Source organism: Pygoscelis adeliae, unplaced genomic scaffold, assembly GCF_000699105.1.
Source record: "Pygoscelis adeliae isolate BGI_AS28 unplaced genomic scaffold, ASM69910v1 Scaffold59, whole genome shotgun sequence".
In the NCBI taxonomy this organism is placed as follows: Eukaryota; Metazoa; Chordata; class Aves; order Sphenisciformes; family Spheniscidae; genus Pygoscelis; species Pygoscelis adeliae.
In genome coordinates this window covers 1,361,142-1,381,006 of record NW_008825565.1, presented here as the reverse complement: position 1 = coordinate 1,381,006, position 19,865 = coordinate 1,361,142, and the positions used below count along the sequence as shown (strand labels likewise).

General features: G+C 39.8%; 1 protein-coding gene across 3 annotated transcripts in view; it reads left to right on the top strand.

Annotated features, from left to right (window-relative positions):
* LIMCH1 (LIM and calponin homology domains 1) overlaps positions 1-18,258 on the top strand; it is a 114,652-nt gene extending 96,394 nt beyond the window's left edge. For 2 of the 3 annotated variants that reach the window (XM_009332438.1, XM_009332437.1), the window contains 11 exons: positions 547-575; positions 1,603-1,686; positions 3,311-3,403; positions 4,358-4,462; positions 5,846-5,982; positions 6,785-6,906; positions 8,689-8,812; positions 10,193-10,279; positions 12,751-12,859; positions 13,757-13,859; positions 16,461-18,258. In XM_009332438.1, coding sequence (XP_009330713.1) covers positions 547-575; positions 1,603-1,686; positions 3,311-3,403; positions 4,358-4,462; positions 5,846-5,982; positions 6,785-6,906; positions 8,689-8,812; positions 10,193-10,279; positions 12,751-12,859; positions 13,757-13,859; positions 16,461-16,486 — 1,019 coding nt within the window. In that variant the 3' untranslated portion in view covers positions 16,487-18,258. The remainder of the gene's footprint in view (positions 1-546; positions 576-1,602; positions 1,687-3,310; positions 3,404-4,357; positions 4,463-5,845; positions 5,983-6,784; positions 6,907-8,688; positions 8,813-10,192; positions 10,280-12,750; positions 12,860-13,756; positions 13,860-16,460) is intronic. The other variant, XM_009332439.1, reaches the window with a different exon arrangement.
* Positions 18,259-19,865: the final 1,607 nt, after the last annotated feature.

The window sequence follows — 19,865 nt, the reverse complement described above, 5'->3', positions numbered from 1 at the left end:
TGGTTGCACGTTGTGACGCTCTGGTTTCAGGCACCCAAAGGAAATCACTTGCCTGATAAATACCTTTTCCTTAATTTCTTTAAATCAGCCTAATTCAAAGACATTTGGATAGAAAATGGCAATGGTTCTCTTCGTAACTGTGACTCTTGAATAGTGTAGTCCATCCTTTTAGCTTTGCTGTGCTTTTTCCTTCCTTGCACTGAATCACGAAGGGAAAAGTAAATCAAAGTAGGTAACACTCAGAGTCCGAACACTGCTAACGTCTGTGGCCAGAAGTAGATGGCATTAGCTAGTGGTAGAGTAGAACCTAATGTTAGTTAATATTGTGCTCCTCTATACCCAGATAAAAAGTAGTTTTGTTGGTGATGGGTATAATCTGTTTCTCTGATTTATTTGCTTGTGATTCATCCTTGCATTTGGTTGTGGGAGCAAATAGGAAACTAACATGAAGCTTTTTTATACAGATACAATGTAGCTTTAATTGCAGGCTAAGCACATTTTGCTGTGTTTAAGTCTAATTTTTCCTTTTTCTGTTTTTTTTAATAGCTGATTCTGATAGTGGTGACAAATCAAATGTGAGTACCTTTTTTGCATCGTTGTTTGTTTAAGAGATATGTGTTTAGCAAAAGTGAATTTTTTTATGCAAACTGTCTTGTAACATCCCCAAATCAGAATAAGAGGGTTTTTTTCTCATGGAAACGAGAGGAAAAAGTACAACCCAAATCAAGACCTGGTCTGAATCTGGAATTTTTGTGTTCTTCCCTTGTCTGGAAGGAAGGCTAGCTATACAGTACTGGTTTGCTGGAACCACTGAAGTGTCATAATCTCAAAACAATATGTAACTCCAAGTTATCCATTCTACTTTAAATGCATAGAAATTAGAGACCACAATTCTACTGTCTCCCCAACGCAGGAAAAAAAAGAAAAAAAACGACCACAAATGCTACACTAAAGTACACAGTATTTCATATTCTGTTTGCCACGTAAAAATAGACATAATCTCTTCCTATCAGATTCTAATACAACTCTTAGTGGAAAGGAGTATGACATCAAGTGTCTACAATTGCCCTTGATTATAAGGATTTTAGACATGTAAATGTATCATGTAATGGGATCCTTACTGAAGCCTGAGATTTTATTTCATTATGGATAAAAATTGAAAACAATGCTATAGGCTGTTGTGCTGGCAGCCATATGAAATGAGAGAATATATTTTACAAATTGCTTTGCCTGTTGTGCAGAAGATTACAGGAAAGAAAAATAGAGATTTTCTTTAAATTTGAGTACTTTCAGGTATCCCTGTTCATTGCTGCTTAGAGCTTTCTTTAAGATCTTTTTCCTTTTTTTTTCCCCCTCCAATTGAAGTTTCCCGAGCCTTTCTTTGCAAACCAAATGATTATTTTATCATTTGGATACCTGTGGGCAATCCCAAGTGTCAATGAAGCTAAGAATATTATCTGCTAACTGAGAGAACCGTTATCTAGTTCTCAATTTCCCATTTTAACATTGGCCGCCAGGGTGGGCCAGATGAAGTGCAGCTTTCTTGGTAGCCTTGTGAAGTACAGTGTTAAAGTCTAATAGCTTGGCTTTCCTTTACACAAGCGTTTCAATTTCTGGTCCTGGGACCCAGAAGAAGAGCGAAAGCGTCAGGAAAGGTGGCAGCATGAGCAAGAACGCTTGCTTCAGGTAAGGAAGAAACTACATTTCTCCCGCTGTGTGGCTCAGCTGTTGAATTGTCCCTTTGTACAAAAGTTGGGCATTTCATGTCATGTCTTCCACATCCTCTGTGGATGCTTGAGCGAATTCTGTAGCAGATGAGTAAGAACATGAGTGCATACACACGTTCTCTGTGGTTCAGGCACTCCTAACATCTCCCTTCCCCACTCCGTGGAAAGACCGAAAGGACTTAGTTCTGCATTCCAGTGTGGAGTTAAACCAAATGTTGATCCTCAACTATATTTAAACTATGTTGAGCATAGACTGTGAGACTTAATTACTTGGAGCCTCTTTCTCGAGACTGGTATTTTGCTGGCCCTGACACCTATGCAACTCTTTTTTAAAAGGATGGTCTTAATAGATTTTTGTAGAGTTCTGCTTTGTTCACAGGTTCTTCTTGGAAAACATCAAGCTAGATTTGGACACAAAGGGCTTGGGGTCTTTTTGTGAGGGGAGGAAACCCCCTCAAAACAACCACTAGTGGTAGAATAAGCTGTAAAAAGTCTGGTTTTGTGTCCTAGTTGGGAGAAGCGCAGTGGCCTTGAGAACTGGAATTTCCTTGTCAGTCAGTAGTGTCTTTTGAAACTGTGATTATGTTTGGTCCCAAAGAAATCATATCTTTCCTCCATGTAACAGAAGAGCAAACAACGGTCAAAGGATGGAGAATAATAAATTGGAGTCTTTTCATCTTTTGAGAATGACTTGTGTGTCTCTCTACTGCTTTCTTAAGATTATTTCTTTTTAATTAATATGGTTGTTTCCTCTTAAAATGGTGTAAAATTCTCATCACAATTTTTCTGGCATATGTGTGTATTCTCTCAATAGTGAATGTATCTCTTCTGGATTAGGCAGATGTGGTTTCTAATCTGAACAGAAGTTGGAACTGGTGTGAAAGGGATACGGAAGTCACTGTTCTTCCCCATATTCAAACCAGTTCTATCAAACAATTTTAAAGATCTCTTTGAGATAATTTTTCATGCAAAACTATGTGAAAACAGTTCTCAAGAAATAGTTCCATCAAGGAGGAAAATAAACTACTTAGCTAATTATAAGCTGACCCTCTTCAAACCTTTACACATTATTTATTTGTCTTTTAAACTTGCACAGGTATTCATCATTCATTAAATTGTACTGGCATCTCTCTTAAATTAGTACCAGTATCTGCAAAACCTGCTTGTTTATATGCTACTTTGCTGAAGTTATTAATGTAAAATCCATGCCCAAGTGTTTTGGGGTGTATGTTAGCTTTTTGGAACTCTTAATTCCTTGTTTATTATACAGTATTATTGAAATTGTTGAGCATAAATTTCATTTCTGACCAAAGATTTAAAAACTTCTAACAAATTAAACTTCTAGTATGTTAAAAGTTTCTCATGGTTTGAAGGTGTTAAATGTAAGTGCTAGAAACAAGTGGGGAGATGAGGAAAAGAAGCTTTTTTTGACACCCATGGATGTTTCAGATTTTTATATTCCTATTTCATCCTATTTCTGATTAAACCACTCTTAGCAGGTTCATTTTTACTGTGGAGATACTACAGAATTTACTGCTAATACAGAATGCTCTGAATTTACCTGTATTTGTATCCTCTTACAGGAGAAGTATCAGAAGGAGCAGGACAAGCTGAAAGAGGAATGGGAAAAGGCCCAGAGAGAAGTTGAAGAGGAGGAGCGTAGATACTATGAGGAGGTATAAGGCTCAGAGGAGGAGGTTGTTCATTGACTTTTTTTGTATTTAAATGCACCCACTTACGTAACTAAAAAAATGCCATACCTAGATTAATTAATGAAAAGCCTTCTCAAGGCTGAATTCTCAGGAGGATTGTTTCTCTTAAACACTACCATAGGCACTGAGGAAAAATATTTAAATATTTAGACAGGTATCATCAGAACCTCCACATAGGTGGAGGTGTCTAATTGCTGTGCAAGTCAGGGTGAGTCAGTATGGCTGTGTCTGGGCATGCTCAGACTTCCCTCCGGGGGCAGAGCCTTGTGTGTTTTGGTGTGTACTTAGTGTCTGGACTTGGTGGAACTCCAGATGAAATTGTTGTCTGCCTTGGGCTTGATCATGTAGATGTTTTGTAAACTGGCCTTGTTTTTCAAAAAAAATCCACAGGAAATGTTCAAAGCTTGCAGCTGTAGAATATTAACAATATAGAAGATAATGTTTTTCTTCTGTCGTATGTGGGTCATTATTGCAGGAAATTGGAAAATATTCATGTTTCCAGTTTGACTAGTTGTACGTTATGCAAATTGATGTCTTATCATCTGTGCTTGAGGGCCATACTTGTGATCTGAACAAGAAATTTTTTTTTCAACTTTCGGAAGAAGTTTCTCAGGTACCATACTTTTATATGAAATTTAATAGACTGGTGTTTTGAGAAACAGTGGTGCCATCCCAAGTGGAATATTCTTTCCAGTTTTGGACATCCCATCTCAAAGATGGTAATGATGAAAGGAAAGGGAGTGCAAAACCTTGAAGCAAATTAAAAATTGAGGTGTTACCGTTATTCTTGGTACCACAGGTCCTTACCTAGCCATCTAAATGTGAGCGTGTAGCCAAACTCTAAGGTTCTACTTTTTAAGCTCATAGTTGACATTCTGTATTTTAACGCCTGCTCTCTCCTGATCCTCTTTTTTTTAGGAACGTAAGATAATTGAGGATACTGTAGTTCCATTCATTGTTTCTTCAAACTCTGCTGAGCTCCTCTCCTCCTCTTCCTCTACCACTGAAGGAAACAAGACAGCAGTGAGTTTCTCATGGATTAGTAAGGCAATAAAGACTAAGCTATCTTCAGTGCAAAGTTTCATTCTTCGCTAAAGGCTAACAAAGTCTGGGAACAGTAAGAGTATTCCCTGGATCCTTTCCATAGCTGGTGATACCTCAGAGTGCTGTAGCTTGTATATTTTTACAACTGAAGAGCCATACTCCCAAGCAAACTGCTGCCATCCTATTTTGGGCTAGAACAGAGGGTGATAATTCCGCTCTTTGCAGCTGCTTCTCTTCTTTAACTGGTGCTGTCAAAAACCAGTCACCTGTTTCTATTTGTTTTAACTACCTTCTCAAAGCCAATAAAACCTGAAGTAATTTCCCTGCATCCAAAATCTTGAGTGTAAGACAGTTCTGTAAGTATATCTGAGATGAGACTGAATGCTGCCTCCCCACTTTTCCTCCTTTTCTCTCCCACCATCCCTCCTAGAAAACAGCAAAGCGAACGGAGGAATTTTCACTCTCTACTCTCTTTTGGCTTATGCGGCACAAAATGGTCAACTCGATGCATCTAGCATCTAATTAAATAAGTGTTTGCCGGAGATCAGAGAATGACACCCCAGGTGAGATCAGTAGAATAAATGTGGGATTCCCAGACTTAATTTTCTCCTGCCTAAGGCACCCACACCAAAGACGACATCTGCCTTTTTCCATTCAACTCCAGGATTAAGAGTACTGTATCATCTGGTTCTCGTCTCACCCTTCCTGCCCCCTCTTATCACTCATCCCGGTGCAGGGACATCAGCCATGGCCCTTTGTCCACATGGCTGTGTAGGGGTAACTTCCTGAATGGGGTTGCTTATGCCACGTTCAGGGCAGTGCCTGCACCCAGAAGTGAAGGATCTCATGCCATGGCTTACTGAAGCTCCACCAGTCAGGTATGACCCACTCCAGTACCATTTTGGAAGTAGTACCGGTGTTGCCAGTTGAGAATGCCCAGAGCATGTGAGTAATGCTCTGCCTCCTGGCAGAGTCAAGAAGCTGAGGTCCCTCACAAAGTCCTTCCAAGTGCAATGGGAGACTGTCTAGACTCTCAAAGTCATTCAAGGATTTCTGCCAAAAATATGTATTGGCAAGTTCTATTTTGTCATCCTGAACACCATCTCATCATTGGTCAGTCCCACACTTTTTTGTTTCGCGCTCAATTTAATACAATTAGTTGATTGTTTTAGCTGAAGTCTTTGTTAAATCCGCAGTTAGCCTTACCAAGGTCAAATGATTCCACCGTATAATGTGAGATGTTATTTATGATAATAAGGTGTGTCAACACGATATACCTGGGGGCAGCCTGTGCTTTTTTCATGCGTGTGCTGATGCCGAATTCAAGGGAAGCTCCTTGTTCCCTCCCCTGCTGTCTTCTAGAACACAACTGATTCAAAGAGCTCTCCAGAGGAAGTCAAACAAAAAGAAGTTACAAGGCAGAAAAAGTTGCTCTGGGAGCAGGACAGTATACCATCTCCGAAAAGCAAGGAAAATGAACTCTGGCAAGAAAAGAGGAGGTATGGATCAAGCCTAAGCATTTCTTAGCCCTGTGGAGCTTTGTGTTCTGTAGAGTAGAGTTCTGGGATGTCACATCTGCCCATGATTAATGCTGGAGCATCAGCATCTGGTGGCCTGGTGATAGGTATAATATATCCCGATCAATATTCCCTTGCCGCAGGCTTACGCATATATGGCAATGTGCAGTGCTAGTTTTGCATATCAGAAGGCTTGCCTTTTCAGTATATGGCTTTGCTGAAAGGCTGTCACATCAACCAGATCAGAGCTTAGATAGCTCAGGCAGCTCTGTGTGGCACTGCACTGTGTCTTGTGTACAAGTTTCACAAGCCATTTGGAGGAATAAAGGAGCAGTAGCTATTTTCATTCAGAATCTGTGTGAGATTGCCTGGCTATCTCAGAAGTGCCATACCTGAACTTGCCAGATGGTGTTCAAGGTCCTAGCCTTTGCCCAACTGCTAATAACAGCTTTCACAAAGACGAGAAGCATCTGATGATGCTGAACACTGGGTAGAGAACACTAAGAAAAGGAGTTTCTCTGTCAAAGAAGCTGTTTTCCACAAATCCAGAATGATCTTTAGGGCATGTAAGTGGCAGTGTGTGAGGGAAGTAGGAAGACTTGGCATGTTTGGAGACTTGTTAATTCATGACAGTTTATCCTCATTGTTTTGTCATCACTGACACAGTAACAAAAATCTTGTTGCAAAAAATAGACTGATATTCAAAAGTATAATTTTGCCATTCTATTTTAGGTGGCATTTTTCCCAGCATTATTTATACAATGTGACTTATTTTTATTGGCAGTGGAAATAAAGTGCTCTCAGGACACCCAGAGATGGGTATCTTGAAAGGAGGTGAACAGGAGCACCAGGTGCCAGAGATGGAGCACAGCTCGCCTGCCAGGCTGAATCTGCCGTTGACTCAGGGTGAGAGTCAAGATTCTTCATACGCATGTATTCTTTTCCAAATAGAAATCTTGCAGGTGTATACAGTGGCTTGAAATCTAACTCAAAGAATTTTGGAAATTAACAGTACACATATATCTTCAAAATTTGAATGTCTCAGGTTCAAAAGTTATTTTCTGTTAGCAAAGATAAATATGTTAAGGGGAAATTTAAGATCTTGTTTTCATCAGAGATGAACGTTTCAGCTGCAGGTAGGAATCTCGTTTATAGGCCTGCATGTTCACAGTAGTAATTAAACACAGTTATCTTCGATCTTTTACATAATCTTACATACAGGATTTATCTTGTTACAGAGAGCATATTTCCAACACTTCTTTCGTGTTTTGATAGCTAATTAGATTCTTTATGACCATTTCAGTTCAGTAAAAATCACTACTTGTGATGTGTAACCATTTTAAGCCAAGTCTAAAGCGACACCTGTCTCAATTTTGTCATTAGAAATTAATAGATTTTTTTAAGCTCCCATAAATATTGATGTGTTTTGAATGAAGGAATTTCCCCAAAGCATTACTGTCAACAGGGTCACCCTAAAAAAAAGGCAAATTCACTAGTTTAGCATCATTATCTAATGCAAGTGAACAGTAGGAGTAAAGATTTTGAAATTGAGTTTTAGATTTTTGTTTTCAGTTTAGCATCAAAATTGATGATTCTAAAAAATGAAACGACTAGGTATAGAAAAGGTTTCAGTGTTATTACTTGCTCCAAATGCAAATTCAATTTGTTAAACTTAGCAGGTTTGCTTTCCCTGTCCACAATTTTATTGTATTCTTAGTGCTTTGATAAAGGTTTCTCAAATAAAGTAAACAGAAGATATAGCCCAGCAGTCCATCCTTGTGGATTTGTAGCAGTGATTAAACAAACTTCAAAGATTTGATAATTTTTAACAACTTCTGCTAATCAGGCTTTTTTTCTAGGTTCTCTTTTCAACAACTTGGTCCCCTACAAATATTCTGACAGCTTCGTTCTTGCCCCTTAACATATCACATCCTTGCTCTCTCCTTAAGTCCCTAAATAGTCAGGGCTAGGATTTTTTTTGTCTTGATATTAAAAATAGGTAACAGGCTTTTCGTAGGCCCCATTGAAGTTTTTCTTCTCCTCTAAACCAGCTAGTTGGTGCACAACAGGGTAAGGCCCTCCCCAGCCTGCGAGCCACAAAATTCATCTGGAAGGATCCAGGTAGTGTGCTCTGTCTCAAAGATGGGATGGTCAGCTGCCTGGGCATCACAGATCATTGCCTATTGCTGGGAGGCTGTTATTGTCACTGAGCCTTGTGCAGCCGTCTGAAACGCAGAAGGAAATTACAAGGGAAGAAGTCTGTTTATCAGTAGGCTTATAGAGAACAGTGACTACACCGCCTTCCTCTTGACTCTTGCTATTGAGAAGTTTGGATCCCCGGGCACCATGAGAAGTTTCTGTCTCTCTGGTTCTTTCTGTTCTCTCTTTTCCCAAGTGCTATTCGTGGACAGCTGTTTGACCGCTCCCTTTCCCCTTTCAGAAACTGAGATTCAGCAGCAGGCTAGGTCATGTGTATGTGAAAGTAATGCAAGGGGACGTTGTCACACAGAGGTCTTCTGGTGTAGCAGAGCCTGTCTCTGACTTTGTGTGGGGTTTCTGAGAACTTATTTTTAAGTAACAGTACATCTCGCGTCTTCTTTATGGTGTGCCCACAAGCTATGCTGGTCTATAAGTATTGACAAAAGCATTTTATCACAAGTATTGAGATTTCCCCACCCCCCATTGTAGACGTCTCCTGGAATCAGCAGTTGCTGACAAAGCAGTCCCCGCATCGTGCAGAGGACATTCGGCAGAGACCATTCCTGAGCCAGAGTGCGGGACAACAGCCGAGCTCCGCAGGAGAAACAAGGAGGTGAGAACATAAAATAAAGATTATTGCAGAGGTTGAGAAGTTCTGCTCACTCTGTTCTCCCTTATATTCCTACTCAGCATTCTTTATCCGTTAAGTTTCATGGGTAGTCCTGCAGTGTGCAGACATCTCTGATTCCTGGCTTTCCCACCAAGACTGCTAACTTATTCACTTCGTTTCTCATTACAGGTACCCCAGTAACTAGTTTCACAAGGGAGGACACCTCCTGCTTGCCATTCTCTGTCCTCTTTCTCCTTAGGTCTTTAAACAGTCATCTGCATAACTGTTCATGTGCTCCATTTGTTTTAATTCCCTAAGACAAACATTTATAGCTAGCAAGTGGCTAAATATCAGGGTGGGAATACCAGAAGTCTGCCTCTTTGAAGTTGGTATCCGAGAGCTTCATTCCCCAGCTTCTAAATACACATTGGTTGCTATTTTCTAGTTCTTTAAGGGTTATGGCTTTTAAAAGAAGATACATAGAGATTAGTATTTTCTTTCTGCTATAAAGTTGGTGAGGTTTTTTTCTTCTCTGATGCTTTGCCTTGTGTTTTTGAGTGAGCATTATTAAAAAGTAACACCAATTCTTTCAGTAAGCAAGGGATATGTTTACCTAATATTTGCAAAAAGTGTATCTCTGTAATGAGAAAGGAACATCTGTTTTCATTAGCATATATATGAACACAGTCTCTTGCAAGATATGTGTTAAGTCTACGAAGCTTGTATCCACTCAAAACTATTGCAGATTGAGGTTTGATTACCTATTCCTGATAACAAACTGCGAGTGTGTGTTTGAGAAAATTGTTATTTAATCTATAAACAGCTTTAAGCAGTGAGAGGTTGAATCGATCCTATGATTTCTGATAACAAAAAACATCTATGGTCTTTCTCACCAAATTCTTGCACGGTAGCATGGGCACAAATAAGAATAAACCACTTTTCAGTGTTGGTAGCTTCCTTTTTACTCAGTAAAGGGCACAGACCCTCCATCAACAACCCCACATCTGCCCTACCAGCGTGCTTCTGTGCACATCCCCTGAGGAACAGAGAGTACAAGGTGGTGTGCCTTGGTTTAACCCTCCTTCGTCATGGCGTGAGCTACGTTGGGTTGATATGTGGGTAGGAGTCTGCACGTGGCTGATTACCTTGTGAGTTATCTGATTGAGCAATAGCAAGCAGACCAAGACTCAGAACCAAAAAATGTGTGCTATTTTTCATTGTATCAAAATGGCAGTGGACAGCAAATTTATACCTTGTTTTCCTTAGATAAAATTTTAGAGCTGGGAATCCTGCTGGAATTTCATCAGCTGGAATTTCTCAGTTCAAAACCACTGGTTTTAGTTGTTCTTCAGCTGTAGTAATGCATTTTCTCGTGTATTTTAGGGCAGGCTATCATGAGAACTTCCAGTCTGGGCCATCATCTCCCTGCTCTCCTGCTGCTTCGAGTCAGTCACCCAACAGGTACAAAAGGTCAATAAGGAATTCTGCAGACCAAATACATCTTGTAGTCGCTGGTGAACTACCGCAGTGTAAATCACATTAGTATTATGTGGATGCACTGTTAATTCTTCTAAATGTTGCAATTCATAACTGTCCACGAAATAAACACATAGGTCCCTCTCCCATATTTCTTGTCTACTTCAGCAGTATTGTTATGTTTTCAAATAACACAGTTCAGAAAGCAGCTGTAGGACTCTGCTTGATCATTGAAATTTCAATGAAATTGAAATGGGATAATGTAAGCCCCAGTCAAAGTAAGCAGTAAAGTGTGTGTTCAGAGCATTTAAGCCAAAGGATGTTGTCTTCGCTGTGAATAGTCACATGCTCAGGAGCAAGGTATGCTCTAGATGTTGTCACTGGCTGACGCATTTCAACACTTGCTGATTTAAAAAGAAATCCTTCCCTTAATTTCCAAACTTGAAACACATTTTGCTTTTTTGCTGGTTTTTTTGTGTTTTTGGGTTTTTTTTAAATTTTTTTACATTCGTTCTAATCTCCTGGAGATTTGATTCTCTCAGGCAATGAGCTGTGCAGCTTTCAGTGAGATATGTGTACGAACTCTAAATAAATGTTAACTGTAGCCTGATAGAATCACTGATAATTTGTGGTGTATTGAAATCAGTTGGCTTATGAAACAGGGTAAAGTAATACAACACAGAAAACAGAGCAAGTTTTTGTTCTATTTAAATAACATTTTTCTTCACGTTTGATAGCAAAGGCCTCCTTCTGATGCCATTTGCATTGACATGAAACTATTAGGATTTTTTAATGCGAACAATTTCTTCTGTTTTTTCTAATTGTAGCTGCAGTTTTGGTGGGATTGCAGATCATTTCTTGCTATGTGTAGCTAGTCGTCATAGCTACTTCATATTATTTAGCAGCTATATCCTGATCTGAGACGCTTTTCCAAGATCTCTTCCTGAAATAAATCTTAGTTCTGGAAACAATGGATGGGACATAATTCATTGTTCCACTACAAGATTAGAAAACTTCTCTTAAAAAATTTCCCAAAGCACTTTATTCTTTGATCCAACACTTTAACTTGTCCTTGTAATAACTCTTGATAGTGGAGAAGAAGTGAAAACAAAGGTGGACTCAAGAATAACACAGAGGGATGTGAGCAGAAAGCTTAAGGTTGTAGTGGAGGAGAAGAAACCAGGGAAGTTACTCTAAAAGGAATAGTGAGAATAAAGCAACAAGACAGTGATGTGCCTGTGCTGTCAGTGTACATGGTGGGATAAAGAATGATGGGCTCAGGAGTGACAGAGATTAGATAGATGGAAGCAAGGACAGTTTTCTCATTGTGATGAGTGTTTCTGCTGCTTCCGTCTCTTTTTTTTTCCTTTTTTTTTTTTTTAATGGCTTTTTAATCATGATGCAGTCCAAATCTGTCTCTGTTGGTGGCTTATTATGTTGTTGCACCAAAACCATAAAGCAAGATACTGTAAACTTGCTTATCTGTGTACAATTTCATCAAACTGTCTTTTCAAAACTCATGAAGTATCCCAAAGTTTGTCTGCGGGTTTCAGCCCTGGCTGAAAAAAGCATGGATGACGCATAATGCGTCAAAAGGATCCCTTTTGGTCTCAAGTTCATCTTGCTGGACAAACATCAGTTCTGGCAGGCTGGCAGACAGGTGCGAAGGGAAGAGCATGAAACACATAGAAGTGTGCACCTGCACTGCCATTAAAACCATTATGAAAAAGGGTACCAGTTATTCCTGGGGCTTCGATCCCTCACCCCACTCTCCTCAAACAGCTGATTTACTAGAAAGGTCTAGTAAATGGATTGAAGCTTAAGGAGAGAGTTGAAGTAGTTTTGCGTTGCGGATGGAGATCTGATTTCAGCTTTATTCTAACTAGTTGGAGTACTAACAGGCATGCAGGTGCAGCAGCACAGACTAAAATTAGTTAGCAAGTGCCTGATGCCTGATCTGTGCTACTGCAGTTCTGCTGCTACTGTTGACTTTGCCAGCTTATTTGGGTGTAAGAGCAGCATCCCTGCCTTCTGACTCGCAGTAAGCAAACCTATTTGCAAACAAATTGAAAAATTTCCAGGCTGGGAGTCTGACTCGGGTGTGTGACTGTCTGCTTTGATTGCTGTGGCATTGACTGGGTCTAGGTAATCCACAGGTATGGTTCCCTGGCATCTGGGTCTCTGTTAAGAGGCTTGCATCTCCCTCGATCTAGCACAGCAGACTGGCAGGGAAATGGATCTGTGCTGCTGTGCATTCAAGCATTTTAAGTCCTCTGCTTGCTTGTCTGCGAGGTAGATGTGCAGGCTGATCAGCAAGATGGTTGAAGGGTCAATGTGTATTTATGTGACACCCCCCAGTGCTCCTTCCTCCCATCCTATCCCTCTCCATAAACCTGTGTAAACATTTGGCCGCATTTTAGCATCATTTGCTCTTCTGTTTTCTTAAAGTCATGTTTGTCTCCTAGGTCTGTCAGCGGAAAGAAGCTTTGTTCTACCTGTGGGCTTCCTCTTGGAAAAGGAGCTGCCATGATTATTGAAACGCTTGGTCTTTATTTCCATATTCAGTGCTTCAGGGTATGTTTCTTGTTTTATTAAGAAAAATCTCAAGTCATGCACAGTGTGAGGAGAGAGTATATTGAGGTCTGTAGATGTGAAATTGAAAATGAGAGGACCAAGGGATTCACGTGTTTGTTTTGTATGTTTGTGTGTGTGTTTGTAGAGAAGTGGAAGTAATGCAGCTAATGTGTTATTTCGTTGTCAGACATGTTAATTGGACTAAAACATGTGATTTAGCAAGCAAACAGCTTCCTGACTTACAGAGGGAAGCATCGTATACTTTCCCAGTTGTACTCATTTTTAAATACAAAATTAGTTACCTTGTGATTTTTTTCTTTTTTTTTTTCCCCAAAAACCCATTCAGTCCCAAAGCCATCTTTGATCTGACCCATGGTTGGAAAGCTTTGACTATGGAATGGATGATGTCTTTGACCTTTCACCAGAGCTCTCAACAGAAATACTTCACGACTGTTCTTGAGTGTCTGAAGATAGTGTTTTCCAGAGAACTCAGAAAGTGTCCATTTCCATTATCTTTGGCCCAGTTGGTTTTAGACATTTATGAAGCCTTCTTTGGTTTTAGACATTTACCCAAACTGAACCTCTGGCCTCTGTAAGCTTTGTCCAGCACAAATGGGCTGGCTCCAGAATGCAACGTCAAAATCAAATGTCCCTTAAAATCACTAGACTTCACTTCTGTGTAAGTGGAGACTGCTGAAATCGAGTCCTAAGTACTGTTGGCTCTAAAATAAACCTTTCACTGATTTGCAGTGGTCCTTAGGAGTATGGGCTGGGTTCTGGGGGTTATTTTTTTCTCCCTGTTCCAAGAACTATTGAAACAAAAGTCAAAATTTGGGGAGAGTTGTGACAGATAGTAGGGCATGGTCTCTCTTACTTTCTCTGTTCTGCAATTGACAGTGTGGCATTTGCAAGGGACAGCTGGGAGATGCAGCAAGTGGGACAGATGTCAGGATTAGAAATGGTCTTCTTAACTGCACCGATTGTTATATCCGATCCAGAAGTAAGTACCAAATCCTGTCCAAAGGGCAGTGAACTCTTAACAATACCGTTGCCATGATTTTAACTGATGAGTTTTCTCCTCGTGGAAGAAATGTGTTCTCCCTTATGCCCAAATGGCTTTCCCACGCAGGCATAACTTTGCCATGGGAAGAGGAGCCTTCCCATGCTATTTTAATCATCCTCTTGTATCAAAAAATATTTCCAAGCCCATTAAACTTTGCCCAGAGGATCTCTGCTCAGCAATATTAGACTTGAAGGCTGTTCCTGTGCATAAATATAAACTCCTACGCTGTGCACACACGTTGCGTATCCTGAAGGCTTGGATCTGTCACATCACATGAGACAATGTAGATACTTCTACTAGGTCTAGGACCCTGGGCCTTGTTTGGAGAAGTTCCCATTTTTTACATCTCCAGGCCTCCATTTGCAGACAAAATGATCAAGGAAAATATTAGGAACATTCTGTAACTCATAATGAATCCTTGTGGTGGTATTCCCAGACATGTGCTAAAGCATTGCTTGCTGCAAGTTTGGAAGAACGAGCCAGACAATTGCATGTCAGAAAAAAACTTGATGCATTTTTCTGCCTTAGAGCAGGTCACTTGAATGTCCTTCCTAGTCCCAGATTTCTGTGACTGATAGCAAATTGCTAGAGCATTTCAGCTTCACCCTGATGTCACCAGGGACAGGAGATTGGCAGTGCTCATGCTGGCTTTCTACTTTGTGGAAAACAGTAAGACGCAGGAAAAAAAACATGGGATAATTGTTGCCTTCCTGATACGTGGTACTGTTCAGTATATTCACTGCCTACAGTCCCAACTGATGAGTGGAGAGACAGAGTTCTTTTCACTTACTATTTCCCTTCTTCTCTCTTAAAAGCAGTGGCTGTAGAAATCCAGGAGTAGGAAAGGTACCTACCTACCTTTGCCAGCAGAAGAATAGATTTTTTTTTTTTCTCCGATGTTTCAGGAGAGAGATATTTCCCCATCAGCAGAGCTAGAGGGTGCTATTGTATAACCATTTGTTTGGTGATTTTTTTTTTTTCCTAAATTCTGCTAAGAAATGTTAGCAACTTATTATTTATTTAACCTGACACATTTAGAAATAGCTTTTCCCCTTCAGGCTTGATACTATAAACCTTCCTCATGTGGATGAGGTCCTGACCCTTAAAATGCACGTTTGCACATCCATCTTTACACAAAAAAGAGAGGAAGGAGATAAAAGTCACATTCTCCTTTTATTCTTAATCCTTTTTGCTCAAATAAAAATTGAGGTCCTTTAAGGATAGATGAAGGCTCAAATAAATTATTTATCAGCTATCACCCTCTCCATCATCATTTCTACAGCAGTGGTGCTAGAAAATGCAGTACAGAGCTGTGTACAGTGTTTCGTGCAGTAAGGTTTTGCAGTTGTACATACCTAGCACAACGGTAACCAGGTCCATGACAGAGGGAATAGGTTTTGAGGAAATGTATGGTTCCTGAAGAAGAATAATGGCAAGGGTTTGTCTTTTTTCCTACAAATTGCCTCTTCCTGCTGTGTTCACTCCTCATGCAAAATCTCAAAATACGAGTTAGTTGAATTTAAGTTACACAAACTGGCTCTTGTTGACAGTTTCAAAGGGACTGATTTTAACAGAACTGCAAATCCGGTTAGTTGCTCATTTTTAACTAGAATTCGACAGACTCCACATCTGAAATGAAGAACAAACTGGTGCAATGTTAGTGTTTTGCCTTTCAGTTCTGGGAAGTCTGATGCTAAATATGAAATCATTTGCTTGATTGCACAGCTCGTGCCTTCCTGCCCCCACGGCTGCATCTGAAAACCTGTGCAGCAGTGTGCACAACAGTCTCTGACCAATCCAGAATTAAATCAGTATTGTTTTGAGATGCTTATGGACATCTCAATGAAATATTTTGGCTGCCAGAAGCTTATTTGAAACTGTGGATGATTCTGTTTCAAAACACGTTATCAAAAACCTTAAGACAGAAAAGCATTAAAGATTATGTAGTGGTCCAGGGTCCAAAATATTTCTGTTTTTCAAATAAAAGTGGATGGGGTTTTATTGGTAGGTTATTTCTGTACAAGAAAACTTCCCAAGGAAGGGAACTCGGGATTCGATGTCAAACACGGGGAATAGTACAGGTTTGTGAGTGTCAAAGTCAAAGGCAAATTGACAAAGGCAAAGGTAAATTCATGAGATTCCCTGTACGGCCAAGTAACACAAGGGCTCTGTATTACCACGTAACACAAACCAGGCACAGCTAAAGATGACTCATCAGTCCTTTGCTTTACTGTTCTGCCACTGCAGAGCCTGAAAGTAAATATACCCACAAATACTTTGGGAGTAAAATGAAATAATTTTCATGCATGCAGAATGCATTTGTCCATGTGGCATGGAAAATACATTTCCACTGGAGTTATGCTGAATCCTTCTTTGCAGCTAGTGCCCCAGCTTTGCAGGAAGAAAGAGAAGCAGGGCACAAATGATACATATTTCCAGATGTGGATTTTTGAATTGTAGAGATCATATGAGGAAAAGCCTATGTATGTTTGTTAAAATTTGTCAGCTGATGACTTGGTTTCGTTTTGTTTTATCCAGCTGCTGGACAGCCAACCACATTGTGACATGACTTGCAGTCCTAATAACTTTCAAGAAGGAACTCTCTTCTTACATGTATCGGCTGCCTCCAGACAATCACTTGTAAGAGCTTGAATCCATGGACGTCATGGCTCTCATCTCATTTTGAAAAACTCATAAAAATGCTGCACCTGCTCCTTCAAAATGCAATATGTTGGTTTTTCCCTTTCTTAAGAAATTTGCAAAATATGTATGACCGTGTTTGGGAAGGCAAAGCCTAAGTACTATAAAAAAAAAAAAATCCCACCTTTCAGGTATGTTTATGATTTCCAGTCTGTCACCTTGTTCTTTTGAAAGTAATAAGAAAATAAACATGCAATAAAGCTGTTTTGTTTTAATATTTCTAGGAATTAAAAAGTTTAAGTTTACAGAACCTTTATAGAATATGCCAACTTGAGCTGAGAAGTAATTTTAAGATAGTATCTAATCAGTGCATTTGAAAAACTAAACATCACAGCACGACTTCTCTGTTATAACTGAAGCTATAACTTTTTTTATACAGAGACTAGTTTGATAATACATCCTGTAATTCTGAAGCATTTTGTGTTTATATTACCTTCAGTGGAGGGTAGGAGTTATACAAATAAATTATTGCACCTTTAGTGATAGGATTTTTTTGTTTGTGTACTTCAAGTAATGTTCATGACTATAGCTTAATATTCTCTCCAATAAAGATTTCTTCATTAAACCTAAAGACTGTATACCATTAACGATGGCAAGATTCCCATTAGGAGCAATCCTTCTTATTAAGTTCAGCAGCCCGTGTTGTTATTAAACTTGATGAAAGGTGATGCGGGGGAGAGGCGGCTGAGTGGGCGGACACAGCTGAATTGTGAGCCTCCGAGCTGCAGTTTGATGCTAGGGTGAAGCTTTTCTCTTTGGCGCGTAACTTGCCCATTCATGGTCTGAGTTGGTTTGAGATCTGCTCGTTCACTCACAAACATTACGGTTGATTGAAATCTCATGCGGAGAAACACGTGTGGTTTGGGTGCCCTCCAGAGCAGGGAATTTAACAGCCTTGAGCCTGTGTTCCTCCATACACCACCCCAATAAAGTCAACAAAACCCGGGGGTGCGGAAGGCGGGCAGGGAGGAGGCTGGCAGCGGTAGGCAAAAAACTTTAACTTTGCCTGTGTTTGGGCCAGTTTTCCTTTGTGCTTTTTGATTAAGCATGTGCTCCTTACTAAAGCGATCCAGCAGCTTGTTGAAACAGCGGTCAGAGCTGTGTCACTTTATCTACAATACACAGACAAGGCTAGGGGATGTGTTGCAATTGTAAAATATCCTAGCACTTTTTGGTAAACAGTTATTGGAAATATCCCATTTTAGCAGTTCACGGTGCAACTTAAAATGGAGGGGAAAAAATCTACTTATTCTGCCTTAAAACCATGATAAAACTAAATTGAGAGATTTATTTTATCTATGTGCACACCCATTGTCTTTTGATATGTTGGTAAATGGAAATGAAGTGGTTATTAGGGAAGCAATAATTTTGAGTTGTTCTATAGCTAGCAACTATTTAAACACTAGACAGTTGCTTGCGTGTGACTTGCATACCCATGCAAAACTGCGTGTCATTGAAAACTCATGTACGGTGTTGTTGTTGGAGGACATTGTGACTATCTGCTGGAAAGTTGCATGTTACCTCCTTAAAATTGTGCCTTAGAAAATGCAAAGCTGTTGCACACAGTCAACGATGACTTATGGATGCAATAAATCCAAAAAGCTGAAGTCCTTCGTGGACTTCACCTGGGGAATATTTTAAAAAAAAAAAATTTTAAAAAAGTCAGAAAAATGTTTTGGAAATAAAAGTGATGTCCGATATTTTGATTAACCATCTGCACGATTTACTGTTAAGGGGTTTTGATAACCAGGATGCTTACACTTTGCATGTGGTCATCATAACGTTTTCCCGCAAATAGTGTGTAACACGGAAATTCAAGAAGCAGATTTTATAACCGACTTTGTACATCTGTGTAATTCCATGCACTGCATTAAGGATACGTGAACATACGATGTCTGGGCCTGATTTTTAAACGAGACCCTGCATGCTTGTGCATCTTATTTGGTATGAGTCACTAACGCTGCTTCACCCGTGTGATAGAGTTCAGATGTGCAAATCGGTCCCCAGGTGTATAGAAGGGTTGGTTGTCACAGAGGTTAGAGCTGCTTCTCATTCACGTAGGAGTAATGGTTGGGACGAAAAGGCATGGGCGAGGGGTGGGGCGGGGGCCTGCATCGCACTGCAGACGCACCACCGGATCTCTGAAGCTGCTTAGAAACTGATCCCAGTGTCTATCAATTAGTTTCATATATGCATGTTTTAGCCAAGTTTGATTGTATGTACAGCAAAATGAAGCGGCTTTCTCAGACGACAGTTTTTCCCCCCTCATGAACATCTATTCACCAGCACAGAATAATTTTCGACAGTTTTCTGAATTGTACTTGCCAACTGTTTATGTTTGATTTTATATTTCCTTTGGAGTCCTACATGGCAAATTCATTCATGCTAAGATCTCTCCCCCTCCCCCCCCCTTATTTTTTCTCATTTTAAGCACATAAATATACATTTCTTATCAGGAACTTTGAGCACAGAAAAAAATAACGCTTTACTACAATTGAACTACAATGTAAATGTATTTGTTGCAAAAAATGATTTATTATTGCTAAGCAAGTACAATGTATGTAATGGATTTTAGATGTTTCAGAATTTATTTAGTCTCTTACTACTTCAGAGAGCCTGAACAGGTGTCATAACCATCTGTGTTTCACAACCCCATTTTCCATGGTGTATTTTTTCCTTGCTCTTGCTATGTAGTGTTATTGATGCAGTACATCTGTAGTTCTTGGTGAATGTCCTAAAGGTTGGTGAACCAGAAGGGGACCATCCTTACCCGCATGTCCATTCAAGGACAAGGATTGCTGTCCTAGCTGGGGCTAATGTTGAATACCAATTATGCTAATCTTTCCTCTATTTTATTTATTCTAAAATGCCTCTGGAAATTAGGAAAACTTGTCTAAAATGCAACAGCTTTTATAGTAAATGTATGTTTATAAATAAAATGTTGATTACCTTTGGTTCTGTTGATTTTACTCATTATAACTAATTTCTCCTATTGCATGCGATGTGTCTGTGAAACTGGATTGCAGAGTGTGTACATCCCGCTGGTAAAAGCTTCTGCTTGATTGGGGTAGGCTGAACCAAGCTATATTCCACAAAACGTAGCGTATGAGATGAGACAATAAAAAAGACATACATGAGATGGGACGATACCCTGTGGATTGCTGCTGTAAGCTGTATTTCCAAGAGCACGGTGTGGCTGTCGTGGTAAAAGACGAGTAGAGATGGCTTTCTGTGGGTCAAACC